The sequence below is a fragment of the Arachis hypogaea genome, chromosome 9 (genome assembly GCF_003086295.3).
Source record: "Arachis hypogaea cultivar Tifrunner chromosome 9, arahy.Tifrunner.gnm2.J5K5, whole genome shotgun sequence".
Classification (NCBI taxonomy): domain Eukaryota; kingdom Viridiplantae; phylum Streptophyta; class Magnoliopsida; order Fabales; family Fabaceae; genus Arachis; species Arachis hypogaea.
Window position 1 is genome coordinate 112,394,867 of NC_092044.1, and position 19,464 is coordinate 112,414,330.

The following is a 19,464-nucleotide window of genomic DNA, read 5'->3' on the forward strand; positions in this document are numbered from 1 at the left end:
GTTTACAAAAATGCGGGAATCCTTACTCATTTAACATTACATCTGAGTACCGATGCAGCGGCTCTTGCTTATTTGACACTGTACTCGAGCCATACAATGCGTTGCTTCCGAGCAACGACCTAACTTTAGCACAATAACGTCTTTAATTCATGTCATGAAAATTCGACTAAATTTTTATGTTGGTTGTTGAAAACTTAATACAACCCTCATCTTTTATCCGGATTTGGAACCGGTTATGTACTGCAAGTGTAACATAGGTGAAGTTCATCTATGTTCATTTTTATGAGACTTTAAAAAAAGTCACACATTTTATGATGTGGTTGTTCATTCATGTTCATTTTTATGAGACTTTAAAAAAAAAGAAATTGCTACTAAAATAATGAAATTTCTTTAGAATTGTATGAATTTAAAAATAATTTTACTTAAAAAATACGTTTTCTGGAAATCTCAAACAAACAAATACTGTAACTTGGTAAGAAAATAAGATTCAAAGAGCAAATGCTTATGCGGCTTCTAAAAAGATGAAAGGAGAGGGATATTACACGAAAAACCGAGGCGAATTTAGCTTCAAAAAGCGATCAACACAACAATTTTTGTGATCAAGATCATCACAGCTGTTAACTTCCGAAAACAGATCTGGGGATAATGATTCTATGGATGGCAAAGAATGGATATGTAGATTTTTCTTTTTATATATAAAAAGCAGTCGTATTATAAATAATGTTTTGAAATATTCACTTCGTACTTATTATTAAAATCAGGGGCGAAGCTAGATTGAAGTTGAGGGAGGGGCCAAAAATTAATTTTATAATAAAAAAAAGTAAAATAAAAATTTTAAAGGGACTAAAATAAAATTTGTACACAATTTACAAAAAAAATTTAAAGTTTGGGAGGAATCATTGCCCCCCTTTGATTATTTGATTATATGTGCCTCCGCTCCTAAAAATGTTAATAGAAAGTACTAAATATCGTACTTAAATTCACATTATGCAAATCATATCAAAAGTAAATATTCAAGTAATGATATCAAATTCAAATATTTAAAACTCAAAGTTAGAAACCGAAAAAAGGAACATAATGATCGTTTAATATTCAATCTCAGATTGTACGTGAAAATGGTGGAAATTGTTACGTAGATTAAACAAATATAGAAACATAGGTGATGGGTACAAGGCGGACAAGTTGATCCAATAATAATTTAAAATTTAGAAGCGATTTCATTTGAGTAAATGGTCAAAATTTATTTTTGAAAAATTATTTGTTTTTAAATTAATTTTTAAAAAAATTTGTTATTCAAATTTATTTTTCAAAAATTTAAAGTTAGTTATATTAATTTTTTATCATTGTTATTGATAATATTAGAATTTATTGATATAACATGTTAAATAACATTATGATACATATTTAATTGACTAATATGATAAGATATAAAATTAGACTAAATCAATTCTAAATTAAAAAATTTTAATTTAAAGTTAATTTAATTTAATTTCGTAAATTTATTATATTAATAATTTAGTTAAGACTATTAGATATTAATATAATATTATTTAACATACCATAACGATAAATATGACAGACTTAACAACAAAACTGACCAGAAAATTAATATAACTAATTTAAAATTTTTAAAAGATAAAATTAATTAAAAAAATTTTAAAAAATAATTTAAAAAACAAATAATATTTCAGGATAAATCTAACTATTTAATTGATTCAATTTTTCTATTTTTATGTAACTGGAGGTTGGGGCATACTCAATGGGAAGCGTGGACTTACTTTCAACTAGAAAAGTCAGTCATAGCTGTAAGTAACTAAACTTAAATTGTTATTTTTATTTTTATTAAAAACAAATATATATATATATATAAATTATTTTAAAAAATTATTAAAAAATTTAATTATTAAAAAAAATATTTAATACTAAAATTATTAAAAAAAATTAAATTTTTTATAATATTTAAAAAAATTTAAATCTTTTTATAAAAAAAAATATATTTTTAATTATTTTTTATTTATTTTTTATAATTTTTAATATATATTATTTAATTCTCAAAACTATATAAATATATATGAATATTTATTTAAGATTAATTACTTAATTAATTTAAAAAAATTTAAAAAAATATTTAATTATTAAAAAAATATTTAATATTAAAATTATTAACAACAATTAAATATTTTTATAATATTTATAATATTTAAAAAATAATTAATTTTTTTATAAAAAAATAAATATATCTTTAATTATCTTTTATTTATTTTTTATAATTTTTATATTAACAATTTTTTTTTTAATTTTAGTAATTTTTATTATTTATTTATTTTATTTATTTTTTTTTTCTTATTTTTTATCTTTCTTTTGTTGGATAAAAATCACAATAATAACAAAATAAATAATTATTAAAAATTATTAAAATATTAAAAAAATAAAATTTATCAACATACAAATTATAAAAAATAAATAACTAAATAACTAAAAATATATTTATCTTTTTATAAAAAAATTAAATTTTTTTAAATATTATAAAAAAATTTAATCATTCTTAATAATTTTAATATTAAAAATTATTTTTAATAATTAAATCTCTCTAATGCTCTTTTAGAATAATTTGTCATATATATATATATATATATATATATATATATATATATATATTAATTACAAGAAGACGACATAAGATGGCGATAAATATAATTAATTGATTAATAAAGTATACTGGTTTTTACACAGATTCCTTTATAAAACACGTAATCTATAACAAGAAGATGGTTCTACGAAGTACAAAGAACCTTGTTTAGTAAAATAGAAATCTAATTATTTTATTGTTTTGCAACCGACACATTATTGAAACTATCTCGTAGGTCTTCCACGGTAGACTTGCTTGCAAACAGCGCTCGGTTTCTGTTTCGGCGTGCACAGCTGCGACATCGCTGGACACCCCTGAAGGCAGTTGTCACCCAAGCTGCCGGAAACTTCAGCTCCGGAAGCCACCAGTCCCGCCGGTGGCTTCCCCATTAGGAAGTTCCCGTCCAGGAACAACCTCTTCATGGACTTGCTTTTCCCGTACTCCAATGGTATCGCGCCACGTAGCGCGTTGTAACGGAGCGACAAAAATGACAGCGACGGATACGCGCCGAGATTCGCGGGGGCGTAGCCTCGGATCTTGTTGAATCCAAGATTCACCGCCACGAGGCTGTTCCCGCCACCGCCAACAACCGGCCTCGAGATCTCCACACCACTGAAGGAGTTGTTGGCCAAATCCAGTTGCTGCAGGGAAGGCAAAAGGAAGAGCCACGTTTCGATGATCCCCTGAAGTGCGTTATCACTGAGTTCCACCACTTCCAACTGGTTCAAACCTTCAAAGGTTGTTTTTTGAAGAACCCCAGTTAGAGAGTTTGCCTTGATCGCCAAATCCAGCAAGTTGGGTGGTAACTTGGGGAGTCCACCGGTGAGCTTGTTGAAGCTGAGGTCCATTCTTCGGAGACTAGTGAGAGAGTTCATGGACTTTGGAAGGAACCCAGAAAGAGAATTCTGTGAAAGATCAAGCGATTGGAGCGATTTGAGGGTGGTTATGGAGGGAGGGATTGAACCTGAGAAAGAGTTGGATCGGAGGGATAAAGTTTGGAGTTTTGAGAGGGAAGAGAGAGAAGAAGGGATTGTGCCATAGAAAGAGTTATCGGAGAGGTCGAGAGTGATGAGTGAGGTGAGTTGAGAGACGAGTGGGGTGAGTGTTCCTGTGTAGCCAGCGGGGTCGAGGGTGATTTGGTTGATGCGGGTGTTGTCGGCGGTGCAGGTGAGGCCGCACGTGAAGTGGGTGCGGCGAGGGACGGAACATGGGTCAGTGGTGAAGTTCCAGGATGCTATGCATGACCATGGTGTTATTGAGGAGGGTTTGATTGAGGCCTTGAAAGCCTTTAGTGCTTCAATATCTGAGGATGAGGTGAGTACAGAGGTGAGACCTTGTACGAGGAAACCACACTTATTGTTTGTGTGAATGCACAAGATGATTGTTACGCAAAGATAAATGATGCTTTGCATATTGGAATTTGGAAGAGAGGGTTGGTTATAGAAATTAGTGTGTGGGCAATTGAGGTGCTTTTAATTTCTTAGCTCTTTAATAGACGCCACTAGTTTGTGGCATTGTGGTTTTGAGATGCGAGTGCTTTTGAGTAGTTCGTTAGTTGGTGGTGTTTTAAGGAGCGAGGGGCCAGATCTTAAACTCTCGTGGATTATTGTTGATATTTTGAGACAAGAGTCACAAAATTGCAATGCTGCTATATGCAAATGGAAACTGCCTTTTTCTCAAGTTGCTATTTGGTGGGAGCTCTAAATCATAAAGAAGAAAAACAATGGGAGACACTTGTTTGACTATAATTACTTGAAAAAGTAAATGGGCGACACTAAATTTCCAGGGTAATGCTATATTAGATAAAAATATATATATATTTGTTTTTCACATATCTATTCTCCTTGTTGAACTTAAAAATAATAACAAAAAAAAAGTAAATATCAATTGGTGTGTGCAAAAATATCAGTAAAATGATACTGAAATTTTGTTAGCATAATACAAAAAACATGTTATATATACAGTGAAATGTCAGTTAAAGTAATAGTGTTTTGTGAAAAAAAGAAAGTATTATTAAAATAAAGTAACACACTGTCACACTTACTAAAATAAAGTGTTATTTTAAAGTTTTGATGAATTACAATGTGTTGATAAGTTAAAATCTTGATGGTGGAAGAAGAACCAAAAATGATTTCTCTTATATGATGGCATGTGAATAGAAATGTCCATGATAATGATATCACCTTTGACCAACGAACTGTGACTGTGTGAATGTGCAATTCTGCATCAAAAGTGAAGTGATTAATTGCGATGCACTGCTATATGCCTATATTCACACACCAACCGCCATGAAGAATTCTCACACTCTTCTCTCCCACCTCCTTCCCTTTCTATGCACTCTGTCTCTCCGCTACTCTGCACAAGCACTTCCAGACTTCGCTGCCTATCCTTCCATCCCCGGAACCGATTCCGGCGACTGCTCGATAGGCAGCGGAGACAATCCCCTCGTCCCTCCACGGCGGGAAGTGTACGACGAGGGGAGAATCTTTGACATCAGCCACAGGTACACCACGGAGATGCCGCTATGGGAATCTGAGGAGGAGCTTGGGTACTTGATGTGGTTGACTCGGAGTATGAGGAATGGTTCCGTCGCCAATTTCTCTACTTTTAAGCTTGGCCTTTACATCGGCACCCATGTCCATTCAGGCTTTGACGTCGATCTCCTCGATTTACAGCTCCTCAATGGTAACGGAAGAGTCTAATCACTCTTGAATAAAAATAGTTTGACTTTAAGTGTTACAAATGGCGATGATAATTCATGTGAATTTGATAGTTGAGAATGGTTAAATAATAATTTAGTCTAACCATTCTCAAATCCTAACTGCATGCGAGTTTCTACCTGTTTCAAAGTCAATGGCTATTAGTCTTTTATTATCACTTATAGTTCTCCTGATCTTTCTCCATTTCAATTTATGAATCATCTATGACTTTGATGCATGATCATGTGTTCTTTTCATAGGTCTTGCTCTGCTGATTGATGTTCCACGGGACAAAAACATCACTGGTACGCCTAAGATGTTAAATGAATTGTGTTGTTTTATTATTAGTTAAAATTTGTGTTAGGCATAATTCTCTCTAATGTTAACAGTGTACTTTTATTACAGCTGAAGTTATGAAATCACTGGATATCCCTAAAGGTGTACAACGTGTGCTATTTAGAACATCAAATACTGACAGGTAACTAGTTAACACTCAAAGTAATCTCTGAACTTGCAATCGAACCTCAGTGTCGTTCTTAAACTTAAAATCGTCTTAAATTTGTCCATAAACCTAACAACGGTTATCATTATTCTATCACTAGAAAATATCTCAAAGACAACCGTTGTTGAGTTCAGGGACAAATTTGGGACAATTTTAAGTTTAAGGATGACATTGAGGTGCAACCGCAAGTTCAAGAACCATTTTGAGTATTGACTCATTGCATTACATGTGATAAGTGTTAGAAACTGTTGTAGCTTAATCTGGACTCTGAGTGCTGTATTCTTTTTTTAATTTGCATGGTATGTGAGCTAAAGTTTTGTTGAAATCGTTAGGAGGCTTATGTTTAAGAAGGGATTTGATGCAAGCTATGTGGGATTCAAAGAAGATGGAGCCAAATGGCTGGTGGAAAACACTGACATCAAACTTGTAGGTAAGATATAAAGCATTCCTCTGGATGCATAACGCTATTGTGATTAATAAGAATTCCCCTACATTATGTGCCATATATTGTTATTATTAGCTTTTGGATATGATTCTAAAGCATTTCATTTATCTCTCTGCCCCCTTTGATGCATAATGGTATTCTTAATTAACAGAGCTTAATTTATAAGTTATCTGTTGTCAATTTTCAATAGAGACATCAACCTTACAAATTGTTTAATGTTTCTATTTTTTATTATTTTGGTTTTTGAATTCATTTACTAAGAAATGCCTTTTTCTGTGTTGAACTTGGAGGAGTTGATTACTTATCTGCTGCTGCTTATGATCATTTGGTGCCATCTCGTCTTGCTTTTCTGGAAAGCAGGGTAAGAAATCGTTTCTCTATATATTGTCAATGAATCTTTTACTCATCATTAGTTATAACAATAAGCCAGGGGGCTAATACAGTAGAATAATGCAGTATATAACATAAAATTGAAATAAAAATGGTGCAGGACATGATTATTGTGGAAGGACTAAAGCTAGATGATGTGGCAGCAGGAGTGTATTCACTGAGATGCTTGCCTCTTAGGTTGGTTGGCTCTGAGGCATCACCAATACGTTGCATTCTCATGAAATGATCTCGCTCCATCACAGCTTCCAAATATCTGCAATAAAATATTGGCCATGTAAAATGAACAATTTTACATTTTTACTATAAGTAAATGCTTGAGGGTTTCAGTCTTAGGCTTGTTCTTATTTCTTACTTCCAAATTATATACCTTGTCGAAAAATATAAATGGCAAATTAATATGAGTAAAACAAATTTAACTACATTCCGGATAGTGCCTAGTTGAAAAACGAACACAAGACAAGGTTACTTCTTAACTTCTTAAAATACACACGAGATGCATTATATAAACTCCAACAAGAAAATAAATAATGTAGTTACATTTTACAAAATGAATTTAGTTAACATGTAATTTTAGGACACATCATAAGATTATTATACAAAATTTAGTTTTTAAAATATTTATTAAAATAAAAAATTTATTAATAATAATTTTAACTTATTAAAATAAAGAATCGAAATTTTATATAAAATCAAAAAAATAAATTAAATACATAAAATTTAAAATTTTAATACAATGTAAATTAGAATTAATAAAAATTTTGTAAAATTCATTAACTGTTGTGATAAGATTTGGATGCCCATTTATGAAAGACGGTTCAGTATTCTCAAGAAAGAATGCTTTTAATGAATGTTTGAAAAAGTTACCTCATATATCTATATAAATAGAAGGACTTAAGCCTATGATAAAAACACAACAATAATAACAATATTAAACATTTCTCGCGCTCTCTCTCTCTTTCATACTATTCTTCCTCTTGCATACATTTAATATTAACTATATTAATTGATATAGTAGTTCCAGTTAATATTACTACTAGAGTTATCCAATTATATTTCTATATTTTATATTTGTTATCTCTTTCTTATTTATTTATTTAGTTATTTTACAACACGTTATCAGCACGAGACTCTGATAAAATTTTTAGGAAGACTCAGGTAACAAATTTTTATTATGTCGAATTTCTATCATCTTGAATATAATGCTTTTGATATATCTAGAAATAATTATTTATCATGTATACTGGATGCTGAAATCCATCTTGATTCAATGGATTTTGAAGATACCATTAAGGTTGAAAGTAATGCATCCCAGAAGGATAAAGCCAAGGCCATGATTTTCCTTCATCGTCATCTTGACGTATGATTGAAAAATGAATATCCCACATTAAAAGATCCTGCAGATCTGTGGAAAGACATTGAAGAAAGGTACAATCATGTGATACTTCCTCAAACCCGATATGTTAGAGAAAACTTTTTCGACCTTCCATACCTCGAATGTGCTCCTGCAGTAGTAGTATCGAGAAAAAGGATTTAAAATTTTTTTTTGAGCTAATGTCTTGCTTTCTTGTTGCTGAACGCAACAATGAGTTGCTCTTAAGAAATCATGAAGTGTGCCCAGCTCGCGCCGCTCCATTTTCTAAAGCAAATGCGGCAAATTATAACCCCAGAAGAGGTAAATGGCAAGATTTTGATAACACGAAAAATTATGTAAGAAAAAGAAATTATGTTAATAAGAAAGGATCTCACCAAAAGTGGGATAAAGAAAGAAACACTGGGTAAAGTAAATCAATTGAGGATAAATGCTTCCGTTGTGGTGGAAAGGACCATTGGTCACGTACTTGTCGTACCCCAAGGCACCTTGTTGATCTTTATTAAGCATCCTTAAAAAAAGGATGACAAAGAAAAGGAAACAAATTTTGTTTCAAATTATGAAAATTCCACCACTCATTATGATGTATCTAATTTCTTTGAGGATCTTGAAGGAAATATTGGCCATTTAATCAATGATGAAATAGATTAATATGTGTGTTTGTTAATTATTCATGTGAATAATTTTTACTGTCATGTATTTCTACTCATTTTATTATTATTATTATTATTTGTCTTTAAAGAAAAATGGCAAGGACATATCCTGAAGATATTTGCCTTGCGGATAGTGTAAGTTCACACACTATTTTTAAAAGTGATATATATTCTACCCATCTTGTGCCAAAAGAAGAATATGTTAATGCTATTGTTGACTCAGGCAATGTGATAGAAGGCTTCGGAAGAGTTATAATTTTGTTTCCTGGAGGAACAAAATTTATAATAAATAATGTACTATTATCTACCAAGTCTATGAGGAACTTGTTGAGTTTCAAGGATATTCGCCGAAATGGATATCATACTGAGACAATGAATGAGGAAAATCATGAGTATTTATGTATCACAACTCATGATTTAAATAAAACGGTTATATTAGAAAAGTTACCCTCACTTTCATCTGGGTTGTATTATATCAAGATTAGTGCAATTGAATCACATGCCATTGTAAACCAGAAGTTTACTAGCCCAAATGATTTTATAACTTGGCACGATCGATTGGGTCATCCAGAAACAACCATGATGAGGAGAATTATTGAAAACTCTCATAGACATTCACTAAAGAACCAGAAGATTCTTAAAACTAGTAACTTTTATTGTGCTACATATTCTCAGGGAAAGTTAATTTTAAGGCCATCACCAGTAAATGTTGGATTTGAGTCCCCTGAATTCCTAGAAAGGATTCAAGGTGATATATGTGAACCTATTCATTCACCATGTGGATCTTTTAGATATTTTATGGTCTTGATAGACGCATCTTCGAGATAGTCACATGTGTGCTTATTGTCCTCTCGCAACCTGGCATTTGCGAGATTACTGGCTCAAATTATTCGATTAAAAGCACAATTTCCAGAAAATCCAACCAAAGCAATTTGTCTTGATAATGCTGGTGAATTTACTTCCCAAGCTTTTGATGCTTATTGTATGGCTAATGGAATAAGTGTTGAACATCCAGTAGCTTATGTTCACACACAAAATGGGTTAGCAGAATCACTTATTAAGCGTCTCCAATTAATTGCTAGACCCTTCTTTATGAGAACAAATCTTCCAACCTCGGTTTGGGGGCATGCTGTTTTACATGCCGCAACACTTATTCGTTTGAGGCCAACGAGTTACCATCAGTTCTCTCCTATGCAATTAGCTTTTGGTCAGCAGCCAAATGTCTCCCATTTAAGAATATTTGGTGTGCGATATATGTTCGCATTGCACCACCTAATCGCACCAAAATAGGATCTAAAGAAAATTGGGGATATATGTTGGATATGATTCTCCTCCTACAGTGAGGTATCTTGAAATACAAACTGGAGATGTATTTAAAGCCCGGTTTGCGGATTGTCATTTTGATGAATCAAAATTTCCAACATTAGGGGGAGAGAATAAGCTTCCTGAAAAGGAACTTAATTGGAATGCATCATCGTTGATGCATTTAGATCCTCGATCAGGGCAATGTGAACTAGAAGTTCAAAAGATTATACATTTGCAAAGAATAACAGATGAATTGCCTGATGCATTTTCCGATACAAAGAGGATAACCAAATCTTATATACCAGCGGAAAATGTCCCAATTCGAATTGATGTCCCAGTAGGACAAATAGCCACTGAAGCAAATTCACGCCAGAAACATGGCAGGCCTGTCGGTTTCAAAGACAAAAATCCTCGAAAGAGAAAAGAGATAAATACTATTCCTGTTGAAAAAGACATAGTAAAGACACCTGCAGTTGTCCAAAATTCTGATATAGTTTTAACGTCAGAAGACGTTCAGGTACCTAAAAATTGTGAAAATGATGAGATCTCAATAAATTATGTCTTTACATGAGAAAAATGGGACCGAAATAAGACAATTGTCAAAAAAATATTTGCATATAATGTGGCATTGAATATCATGCATGAAAGTAAGGATCTTGAGTCAAGACCAGTCGAAGAATGTCGACAAAGGAATGATTGACCAAAATGGGAAGAAGCCATGAAGGCTGAGTTAGACTCACTTGCAAAACGTGAAGTCTTTGGACCTGTAGTCCATACACCAGAAGATGTAAAACCTGTTGGATACCGGTGGGTATTTGTGAGAAAACGAAATGAGAAAAATGAAGTTGTGCGCTATAAAGCCCGACTTGTGGCACAAGGTTTTTTACAAAGGCCCGGTATAGATTATGAAGAAACGTATTCTCCTGTAGTGGATGCGATAACATTGCATTATTTGGTCAGTTTATCTGCATATTATAAACTGCATATGCATTTAATGGATGTGGTAACAGCCTATTTGTACGGCTCATTAGATCATGATATCTATATGAAAGTCCCTGAAGGATTAAAGATATCTAAACCATCCAATGAACATTCGCAAGGGTTATACTCAGTGCAAGTTGCAAAGATCTTTATATGGTTTGAAGCAATCTGGACGAATGTGGTATAATCGTCTTACTGAATATCTGGCCAAAAATGGATTCAAGAATGATGATATATGCCCGTGTGTTTTCATAAAGAAATCTATATCTGGGTTCATTATAATTGCTGTGTACGTTGATGCTTTAAATATCATTGGAACTCCTGAAGAGATTCCAACAATTATAAAAACTCTAAAAGAAGAGTTTGAAATGAAAGATCTTGGAAAGACTAAATTTTGTCTCGGCCTGCAGATCGAGCATACAAAAAAATGGGATCTTTATTCATCAAACAAAATACACAGAAAAGATCTTGAAGAGATTTTATATGGATAAGTCACATCCATTAAGTACCCCAATGATCGTAAGATCTTTAGATGTGGAAAATGATCAATTCTGTCATAAAGAAGAGAATGAAGATATCCTTGGTCCTGAAGTACCATATCTTAGTGCTATTGGAGCGCTAATGTATCTTGCTAATAATACACGACCTGAATATCATTTGCTGTGAATTTACTAGCAATATATAGTTCCTCTCCAACCAAAAGATATTGGAATCAAACAGATCTTTCGATATCTTCATGGAACGGTTGATATGGGATTGTTTTATCCCTATGGATCCAAGTCACAACTAGTTGGCTATGCACATGCTGACTACTTATCTGATCCACATAAAGGAAGATCTCAAATAGGATATCTGTTTACATATGGTGGAACAGCTATATCATGGAGGTCCATGAAAATTGCTGCAACCTCCTCTAATCATGCTGAAATACTAGCAATTCATGAAGCTAGTCGCGAGTGTTTTTGGCTCAGGAGTTTGATCCAATATATTATGTCGTCATGTGGACTGATTGACCATAAGATAGCTCCAATTGTCCTGTTTGAAGATAATACTGCATGCATTGCTCAACTTAAGGGTGGATATATCAAAGGTGATAGAACAAAGCATATTTCTCCGAAATTTTTCTTCACTCATGATCTTCAAAATCAAGGGACAATTGATGTCCAACAGATCCGCTCAAGTGACAATCTAGCAGATTTATTTACAAAGTCACTCCCAAAATCCTCCTTTAAAAGATTGATACATGAGATTGGGATGCGTCGATTTCGAGACATTAAATGATGTCGACAAGAGGGGGAGGATGTACTTTTTTTCCTTGATCAGGTTTTTTCCCATTGAATTTTTCTTGACAAGATTTTTAATGAGGCAGTCCCATCACAAAGGATATTGTACTCTTTTCTCTTCACTAAAATTTTTTTTCCCTCTAAATTTTTCTTTAGTAAGATTTTAACAAGGCAATAATCCTAAATGGACATCCAAAGAAAGTGTTGTGATAAAATTTGAATGCCCATTTATGAAGGGCGATTCAGTATTCTTAAAAAAAATGTTTTTAATAAATATTTAAAAAAGTTACCTCATATATCTATATAAATAGAGGGGCTTAAACCTCTGATAAAAACACAACGATAATAACAATATTAAACATTTTTCGCTCTCTCTCTTTTATATTATTCTTCCTCTTGCATACATTTAATATTAACTATATTAATTGATATAATAGTTCTAGTAAATATTACTAATAGAGTTATTCAATTATATTTCTATATTTTACGTTTGTTATCTCTTTCTTATTTATTTATTTAGTTACTTTACGACATTAACGAATTTAAAATCGTAATATCTAAATATTATAAGAGTCAACATTCTAACTTTGACGGATAGTGTTGAGTGTTAAGTGCGGCAGAACAGTGGGGAGAGAGGAATCAGCCCATCGAAGGAAGAAGCAGCATGGACTCTGTTTTGGTACTTGCGCTTCTGTGCGCAGCACTTTCTCTATGGTACATCGCAGCTGCTGCACCTCCACATGCAGCGGCAGACTTCACCGCTTATCCTACCATCCCCGGCACCGAAGACGTCTCAGTCGCTGGAGCCAACTCCATCCTCATCCCTCCGCGCCGAGAAGTCTACGATGACGGCAGAATCTTCGACATCAGCCACAGGTACGTGCCGGATATGCCGGTTTGGGATTCCAAGGACGGCCTCGGCAACGACTTCCTCTGGCTTCTCAAGAGCATCAAGAACGGTTCCCTCGCTAACAACTCCGCCATGAAGCTCGGCGTTCACACCGGCACTCACGTCGACGCTCCTGGCCACTTCTACGATAATTACTTCGACGCTGGCTTCGATGTCGATACTCTTGATTTACAGATCCTCAATGGTAACCTCTCCTTTTTCATCGATTTCAATTCTATATACTATGCAAATTGGGGAAATGGATTTGAAATTGCCATTGAAAGAAGAAATCACAAATCAATAGGCTGATTGTTCTGTTTGTAGGTCTCGCTCTGTTGGTTGATGTTCCTAGGGATAAAAACCTTACCGGTATGTATAAACTCATGGAGTTTTTTGAAAGTTTCTCTGATTCTGCTATTTTACTGTCCATTAAGCAATTTTCATTCATGTGAGATGCTGAATTTCGCAACACAGGAAATTGTGATTTGTTAAAATTCGTCTTAGAAGTTCGGGAGATGCTTTCTCATATGCTATGCAAACCGTTTTACTGCCATGTTTTGTTTTGATTTTCTGCTATAGAAATGCAAACTTATCTTCCCTAACATTTGTTGTATTATATATTGCATATTAATCCTTTTCCAGCTGAAGTTATGAAGTCTTTAGATATCCCCAAAGGTGTTCGCCGTGTGCTATTCAGAACTTTAAATACTGAAAGGCAAGTTGTAGAAGTTGCTATGTAGTCACTGCTGTACGAGCATGTTCTATTTTGGCTGTATACCATAAGCATTGAATCATCGTTCTGGCATATATAATTTTTGTTTTGTCTTGAAAATTATTCTACCAATATAATGCTTCAATCCAAACAGTCATGTGTGTCGTTCATAAGCGTAAATAGCAAAATATTGTTCTGAGAACAGTAAAAAATATGAGTCTTAATTTCTCATGACTTTGAACATGACGACAACTGTTTTTTCCTTACGAGGAAGAAATTATATTCATGTACGGATTAGATCTTTTGGTAATTATAATATATCAGTTACACGCCATTATTGGTTTCACATTTTCAGTTGTTAAAATATGGCTGTGAGCTAAATTTTTGTTTGTAATGTCAGGCGGCTCATGTTTAAGAAGGAATTTGACACCAGTTATGTGGGATTCAAGGAAGATGGAGCAAAATGGCTTGTGGAGAACACTGACATCAAACTTGTAGGTGAGGGTTAAATCACTTTTGAAGATTTAGATTGCTTCTTCCCAAAAGCATTTCCTTTAATCCTTTATCCCTTTTTTGGCCTCAATGACTGATAGTCACTTCACTAATTCTCTTATCTATTATGCACATGGTAGGGATTGATTATTTGTCAGTTGCTGCTTATGATCACTCAGCTCCATCTCATCTTGTTTTCCTGGAAAGCAGGGTAAGAAGTTATGTGTCTAGCCTCACTGCTAATAAGCTAACTTTATTATTATGGGTCAAAACAAAAAGTGAAGAAAAGCTACAAATAAGATCTTGTTGGCCAAATTTGTCTGACCACAGGATAATTCATAAGCTTCTTATTAATTTCCTTTTGTCATTATCCAATAAGTTGCTAGCATGTTGTTTTTAGTTTCACGGTTACAGAGAATGCAGGGAGCTTAATTAATGAGTTGTATTTTTGGTTATAGCAAATGTGTTTGTGATCAGTATTAGAGAAGCAATGTATTAACAAAGTTGAAATAAATGGCACAGGAAATCATTCTTGTGGAAGGGCTAAAGCTTGATGATGTCCCAGCAGGAATTTATTCCCTACGATGCTTGCCACTTAGGTTGGCTGGCTCTGAGGCATCACCGATCCGTTGCATTCTGATCAGATGATCTGTTCCATCCGAGTTTGCTTGTGTCCTACAAACCTTGTTTTCCATTATTAGGGTATGATCATATCTTATCTATCCAACTTCCTGTTCTGCCTGGGGAATGTGGTATTTATCTATACATTGTTGATTCATATTCTTATCCTTCCTTATCAAGACACCCTTATCCTTATTAAGTCAAATGCTGATGATGCAGGAGGGAGAAAATGCAGCAGGAAACAAACGGCGTTGGTGGCCACATGGAACATTTTCATGCAACTATGTTGATAGTAATAGGTTGAATAGCCATAATCCTTTTGTTTTTAATTGCGTGTTCGGCTTGGAGTGCTAAATATCGCTAGTCTAGTGTCTGGGGTACATAGTATGTGGAACTTTTTTTTATTTAACAGCAGTGTATGTAGAAGTCAATTATCGCGATTAGTCGGGAAAAGAAAACAAAAGAAAGAAAATTGCCCAGGCAAGTCATCATCATAACGTAGTCATGCGCATACATTCTTAATAATTAGACGAACTTCTCTCTTTGTAAAACAATGACATGTATTTATCTTTTGAGCGAAGAATAATATGCCCCCATCTCCCGGAAAAAGGAATCTGAAACATAATGAAAAAACAGTATTCATAATGAAAACAGTATCTCTGCCTGAAACCTTATCTTACTTCCGAGATAATGTTTTCTCTCGTGCCGCCCATTTTGTATATACTATATACATTTTCACGGTTCATGATTTGTCATTTGTTTTGATTTCTTATCTTTATTATTTTTATAAATGGATATTAAAAGAATATCATTATTCTATAATTCTGCCTAATTTTTTTTTAAACAATAATTATTCTTTGGTAAATTACCAAATCCTTCACCATAAGTGAGACGGATTATGGAAGGAAAAAGAGATATTTTCTAACAAGCGGTCTCCCTAAGACTGATATTGACGACTGAATTATTCTTGTTTTTTATTACTAAAAAAAAATAAAAAAAAATTAAGACACTAATTAAATCTGTCTAGAGTGAATAGCAGCTTGGCAACTAACAAAGAATGAAGTCTCCATTGGCGTGGCTTGTTGTATGGTGCACCTTGTCCCTCGTAGGTGGTCGGCGAGAGGTGTACGATGATGATATGCGGTTGCGAATAGTGGACATCAGCCACAGGTATCAGGCTGACATGCCGGAGTGGGAATCAGAGGGCGGCATCGGGCAGTTCCTATGGCAGGTTAGTAGCATGAAGAACGGTTCCATGGCCAACGCTTCCCTTATGAAGCTCCCTACTCACACCGGCACCCATGTGGATGCCCCCGGCCACTTCTACGACCACTACTTCTATGCTTCCTTCGACGTTGACTCCCTCGATCTTCATGTCCTCAATGGTTAATTCCTCACAACCCTCCCTTCTTCACCTCTTTCATTTTCTGTTAATTCTTCTATGCCGATTTGTTTAATAGGTCCTGCTCTGTTGATCGATGTTCCAAGACATAGCAATATTACTGGTATGGTATATCTTTAACTGTTACTTACTACTTCATATGTTTCTGGCACTTCTGTGGATTAAGTGAAGCTATGTCTCTCTCTGTGTTGCAGCTCAAGTTATGAAATCGTTGAATATTCCAAGGGGTGTCAATCGTGTGCTCTTTCGAACACTCAATACCGACAGGTAACTGCTCTTAACACAACATTAAGACATTTCACTATTTCAGTACTGCTAATACTTGAATTTTTTATTAATCTGTTGAAACAGGGGAACACTATAAGCAAAAGATGTATTTATTCCCATTAATGCTGTTCTTAGAGACCTTGATAGCATTTACTTGTTGGTGGAACTCACATGCAGTTAGTTATCTTCATGTGAAATTTATATTTGAGAACCATTAGATGATTTGACAAGTTTGATTAAATCATTATCTAACGGTTTTCAATGATCAATTACACATGAAAAAGACAACTACATGTGAGTCTTTACCTTATTTGTTTCTTATATATTGGTATTTTGATCTCCAAGTCTAATCTATAATGTTAATCTTCTTTCACAATCTTTGGACTTCATTGCATTATTAGGCGGCTCATGTATCAGAAGGAATGTGACTTAAGCTATGTAGGATTTACAGTGGATGGAGCTCAATGGCTAGTGGACAACACTGACATCAAACTTGTAGGTAAGCCGCAAATTGCTTCTCTGCCCCTTAAATTGATTCTTTGACTGTGATTGCTTCGTAGGTATTTTGTACATGTCGTGCAACATAATGAGACTATAAGAAACTAATCATTTAGTCAAGCTGCTCTTGTAATGAGTTGAATAAAAGAAAAATTCTTTTTTCTTAGTTAAGATAGGGAAGCATAATCTTATTTAGTAATGTGAATGCCACGAAGTTGATGTGGCATCATTATATTATGATTATGATGCCACTTATACACTATTTACTCCTAACTGGAAGTGTACTATTACAAAAGAGTCATCCTGAAATTTAACGGATTACTAGAATTTCCGCAGGTTCATTTGTTGTTGACTCATTTAAGATAATTATGGGGAAGTGTATCATTTCTGTCGATTACTCTGAATCTTGACCTCCTTGTACGAGTTCCCCAGTGTGATCCGGATCACTGTGTTCAACTATTTTAGTACTTTATTATTTATATGTATCTTAATCATGATCTTAAGTGAATGCTATATCTTATGTTGCCTACTGACGGGCTTTTCTGTGATAAAATTTAGGAGTTGATTACTTATCAGTTGCTGCTTATGATCACTTGGTTGGATCTCACCTAGTTTTCCTGAAAGACAGGGTAAGATTAAAAGAATAGTCTTTTGTGGTTAATGATTTTGATGTTATGCATATCACTACATGTTAGTTAATTGTTAGCTACCTCTTTCATTCACATATTGTGGGTCAAATATACAAACACAGAAATCTCATTTTGTCCATTTGTCAAACGGAGCTCTTGAAGGTTGTTAAGACCAAGTAACCTTTGTTGTTGATGTTGCCTTTTCTCTATTCTTATTATGAACAATGCTATGATGCACCAAGTTTTAGGAAATGAAATCATCATGAGCATGATATGAACTAACAACTCCAAATACTTTAGGAAATCATTCCAGTGGAAGCCCTGAAGCTTGATGATATCCCAGCAGGATTATATACAGTCCATTGCTTACCTCCTAGGTTGTCTGGTGCTGAGGGATCACCAATACGCTGCATTTTGATCGAATAATAACAGTGTAAGTGCAGGTTTGATTGATGCAGAAGGCTTGGATCGGATGGGTATCATTATAGTGTTGTTTGGTGTATTCACCAGTCTTAATAGCATTACATTGAATCTGGGTTTCTTATGTATGCTAAGTTAGAATCACATGTATAGTAGTATCCTTGTGGAGCAAGATAGCATAGCAAGTTAGCAACATTGGACTTCAACTTTGTTGCCATACCCTCTCGACGAATTTAGTCATCACACTGTATAAATAAGAGAGACACAAATTATTATATCTCTAATATATCTTTTTATATTTGCATGAAATTTACATTTTTTAGGAGTCAACAAAGATGAATCTCTAGATCTTTTGATCTTAAAAGTTCTTATATTATATAATAAAATCAATTATTCTAAAATTTTAAATTATAAAAAATATGTATAAATAATTATATCTCTATAATAGTAAAAAAAAAAAAAGTATAGTAAAAACTAGAGTCTGCAAATAAAATACACCTATAGTAGGTTTTGGTCTCAATTGGAAGTTGATAATGGATGTTTTGAATTTTGATTGTGAGTTTTACTATTAGTAGCAGCTAGCAAAGGGAAGTGTGCAGTATGTTGACCATGGTCCATATCATGAATATAATGCAGGTAGTGTGCCTGAAATCATAGAACGAGCGTTGCTATATGTAATGGGTGCATGCATGCCCCTTTTAAGTACTGTGTTCTGATCTTTCAGAGGCCCCAAATGCATGGATCTTGTTACAATGTGAAATTCATAAAGTCAATCTCTTCATCCCCACTAATGTCAGGCCTTGTAAACTGTGTCCTGTATATAAAGCATGGTAAGTTGGTAACACAATAATATAAGTAATGGTCACCAAGTTGAAGGTTCATTCCTCGAATGTGGTATCAACTAAGCAACACCAACAAACTATATCATCAGTAAATTAACAAGTTAAAAAGACCAAACATTGCACACAACACAATCTAGAATAATAATGTTCTAGATACCACTTCTATGACATGTGAGTTGTGACGACGTAACACTCATCATTTGAATATATTACGTAATCTTAGTCTCAACATGGTTATGGGAGGATAATCTATCTCTACTATTCTTTCCGTACAGAAAGAAAACTTGTGAATATCACTATACATTTACTATATTGCCCCCTCTTCTTAGTAATTAATTTTGCTAGATAGCAAATTTGATAAGATTTTAAGTATGTCGGTCTCATTCTTATTGTTGTAAGAGTTAAGTGAAGTGAGGCATAGATAATAATAATTGAA

At 33.8% G+C, this 19,464-nt stretch overlaps 4 protein-coding genes across 5 annotated transcripts; 3 read left to right on the top strand and 1 right to left on the bottom strand.

The window, feature by feature from the left end:
* Window positions 1-2,682: 2,682 nt before the first annotated feature.
* On the bottom strand, window positions 2,683-4,041 carry LOC112711971 (uncharacterized). The gene has a single exon (XM_025764733.3). It carries the CDS (start codon window positions 4,039-4,041, stop codon window positions 2,854-2,856), a length of 1,188 nt encoding a protein of 395 aa, XP_025620518.1. The 3' UTR covers window positions 2,683-2,853.
* Window positions 4,042-4,631: 590 nt separating this feature from the next.
* On the top strand, window positions 4,632-6,997 carry LOC112711972 (cyclase-like protein 2). Of its 2 annotated transcripts, none has more exons than XM_025764734.3 (6): window positions 4,632-5,314; window positions 5,589-5,633; window positions 5,734-5,806; window positions 6,163-6,260; window positions 6,566-6,636; window positions 6,766-6,997. In XM_025764734.3, the coding sequence occupies exons 1-6, from the start codon at window positions 4,918-4,920 to the stop codon at window positions 6,889-6,891; spliced, it is 810 nt and encodes a 269-aa protein (XP_025620519.1). In that variant the 5' UTR covers window positions 4,632-4,917; the 3' UTR covers window positions 6,892-6,997. The 2 variants fall into 2 exon arrangements, with proteins under 2 accessions (XP_025620519.1, XP_025620520.1); XM_025764735.3 differs by having other exon boundaries at window positions 6,569-6,636.
* A 5,797-nt stretch (window positions 6,998-12,794) lies between these two features.
* On the top strand, window positions 12,795-15,621 carry LOC112711974 (cyclase-like protein 2). Its single transcript, XM_025764736.3, has 7 exons — window positions 12,795-13,350; window positions 13,470-13,514; window positions 13,788-13,860; window positions 14,258-14,355; window positions 14,490-14,560; window positions 14,872-15,051; window positions 15,190-15,621. The coding sequence occupies exons 1-6, from the start codon at window positions 12,921-12,923 to the stop codon at window positions 14,995-14,997; spliced, it is 843 nt and encodes a 280-aa protein (XP_025620521.1). The 5' UTR covers window positions 12,795-12,920; the 3' UTR covers window positions 14,998-15,051; window positions 15,190-15,621.
* A 142-nt stretch (window positions 15,622-15,763) lies between these two features.
* LOC112711975 (cyclase-like protein 2) lies at window positions 15,764-18,495 on the top strand. Its single transcript, XM_025764737.3, has 6 exons — window positions 15,764-16,355; window positions 16,431-16,475; window positions 16,567-16,639; window positions 17,041-17,138; window positions 17,696-17,766; window positions 18,067-18,495. Exons 1-6 carry the CDS (start codon window positions 16,028-16,030, stop codon window positions 18,190-18,192), a joined length of 741 nt encoding a protein of 246 aa, XP_025620522.1. The 5' UTR covers window positions 15,764-16,027; the 3' UTR covers window positions 18,193-18,495.
* The last annotated feature ends 969 nt before the right edge of the window (window positions 18,496-19,464 follow it).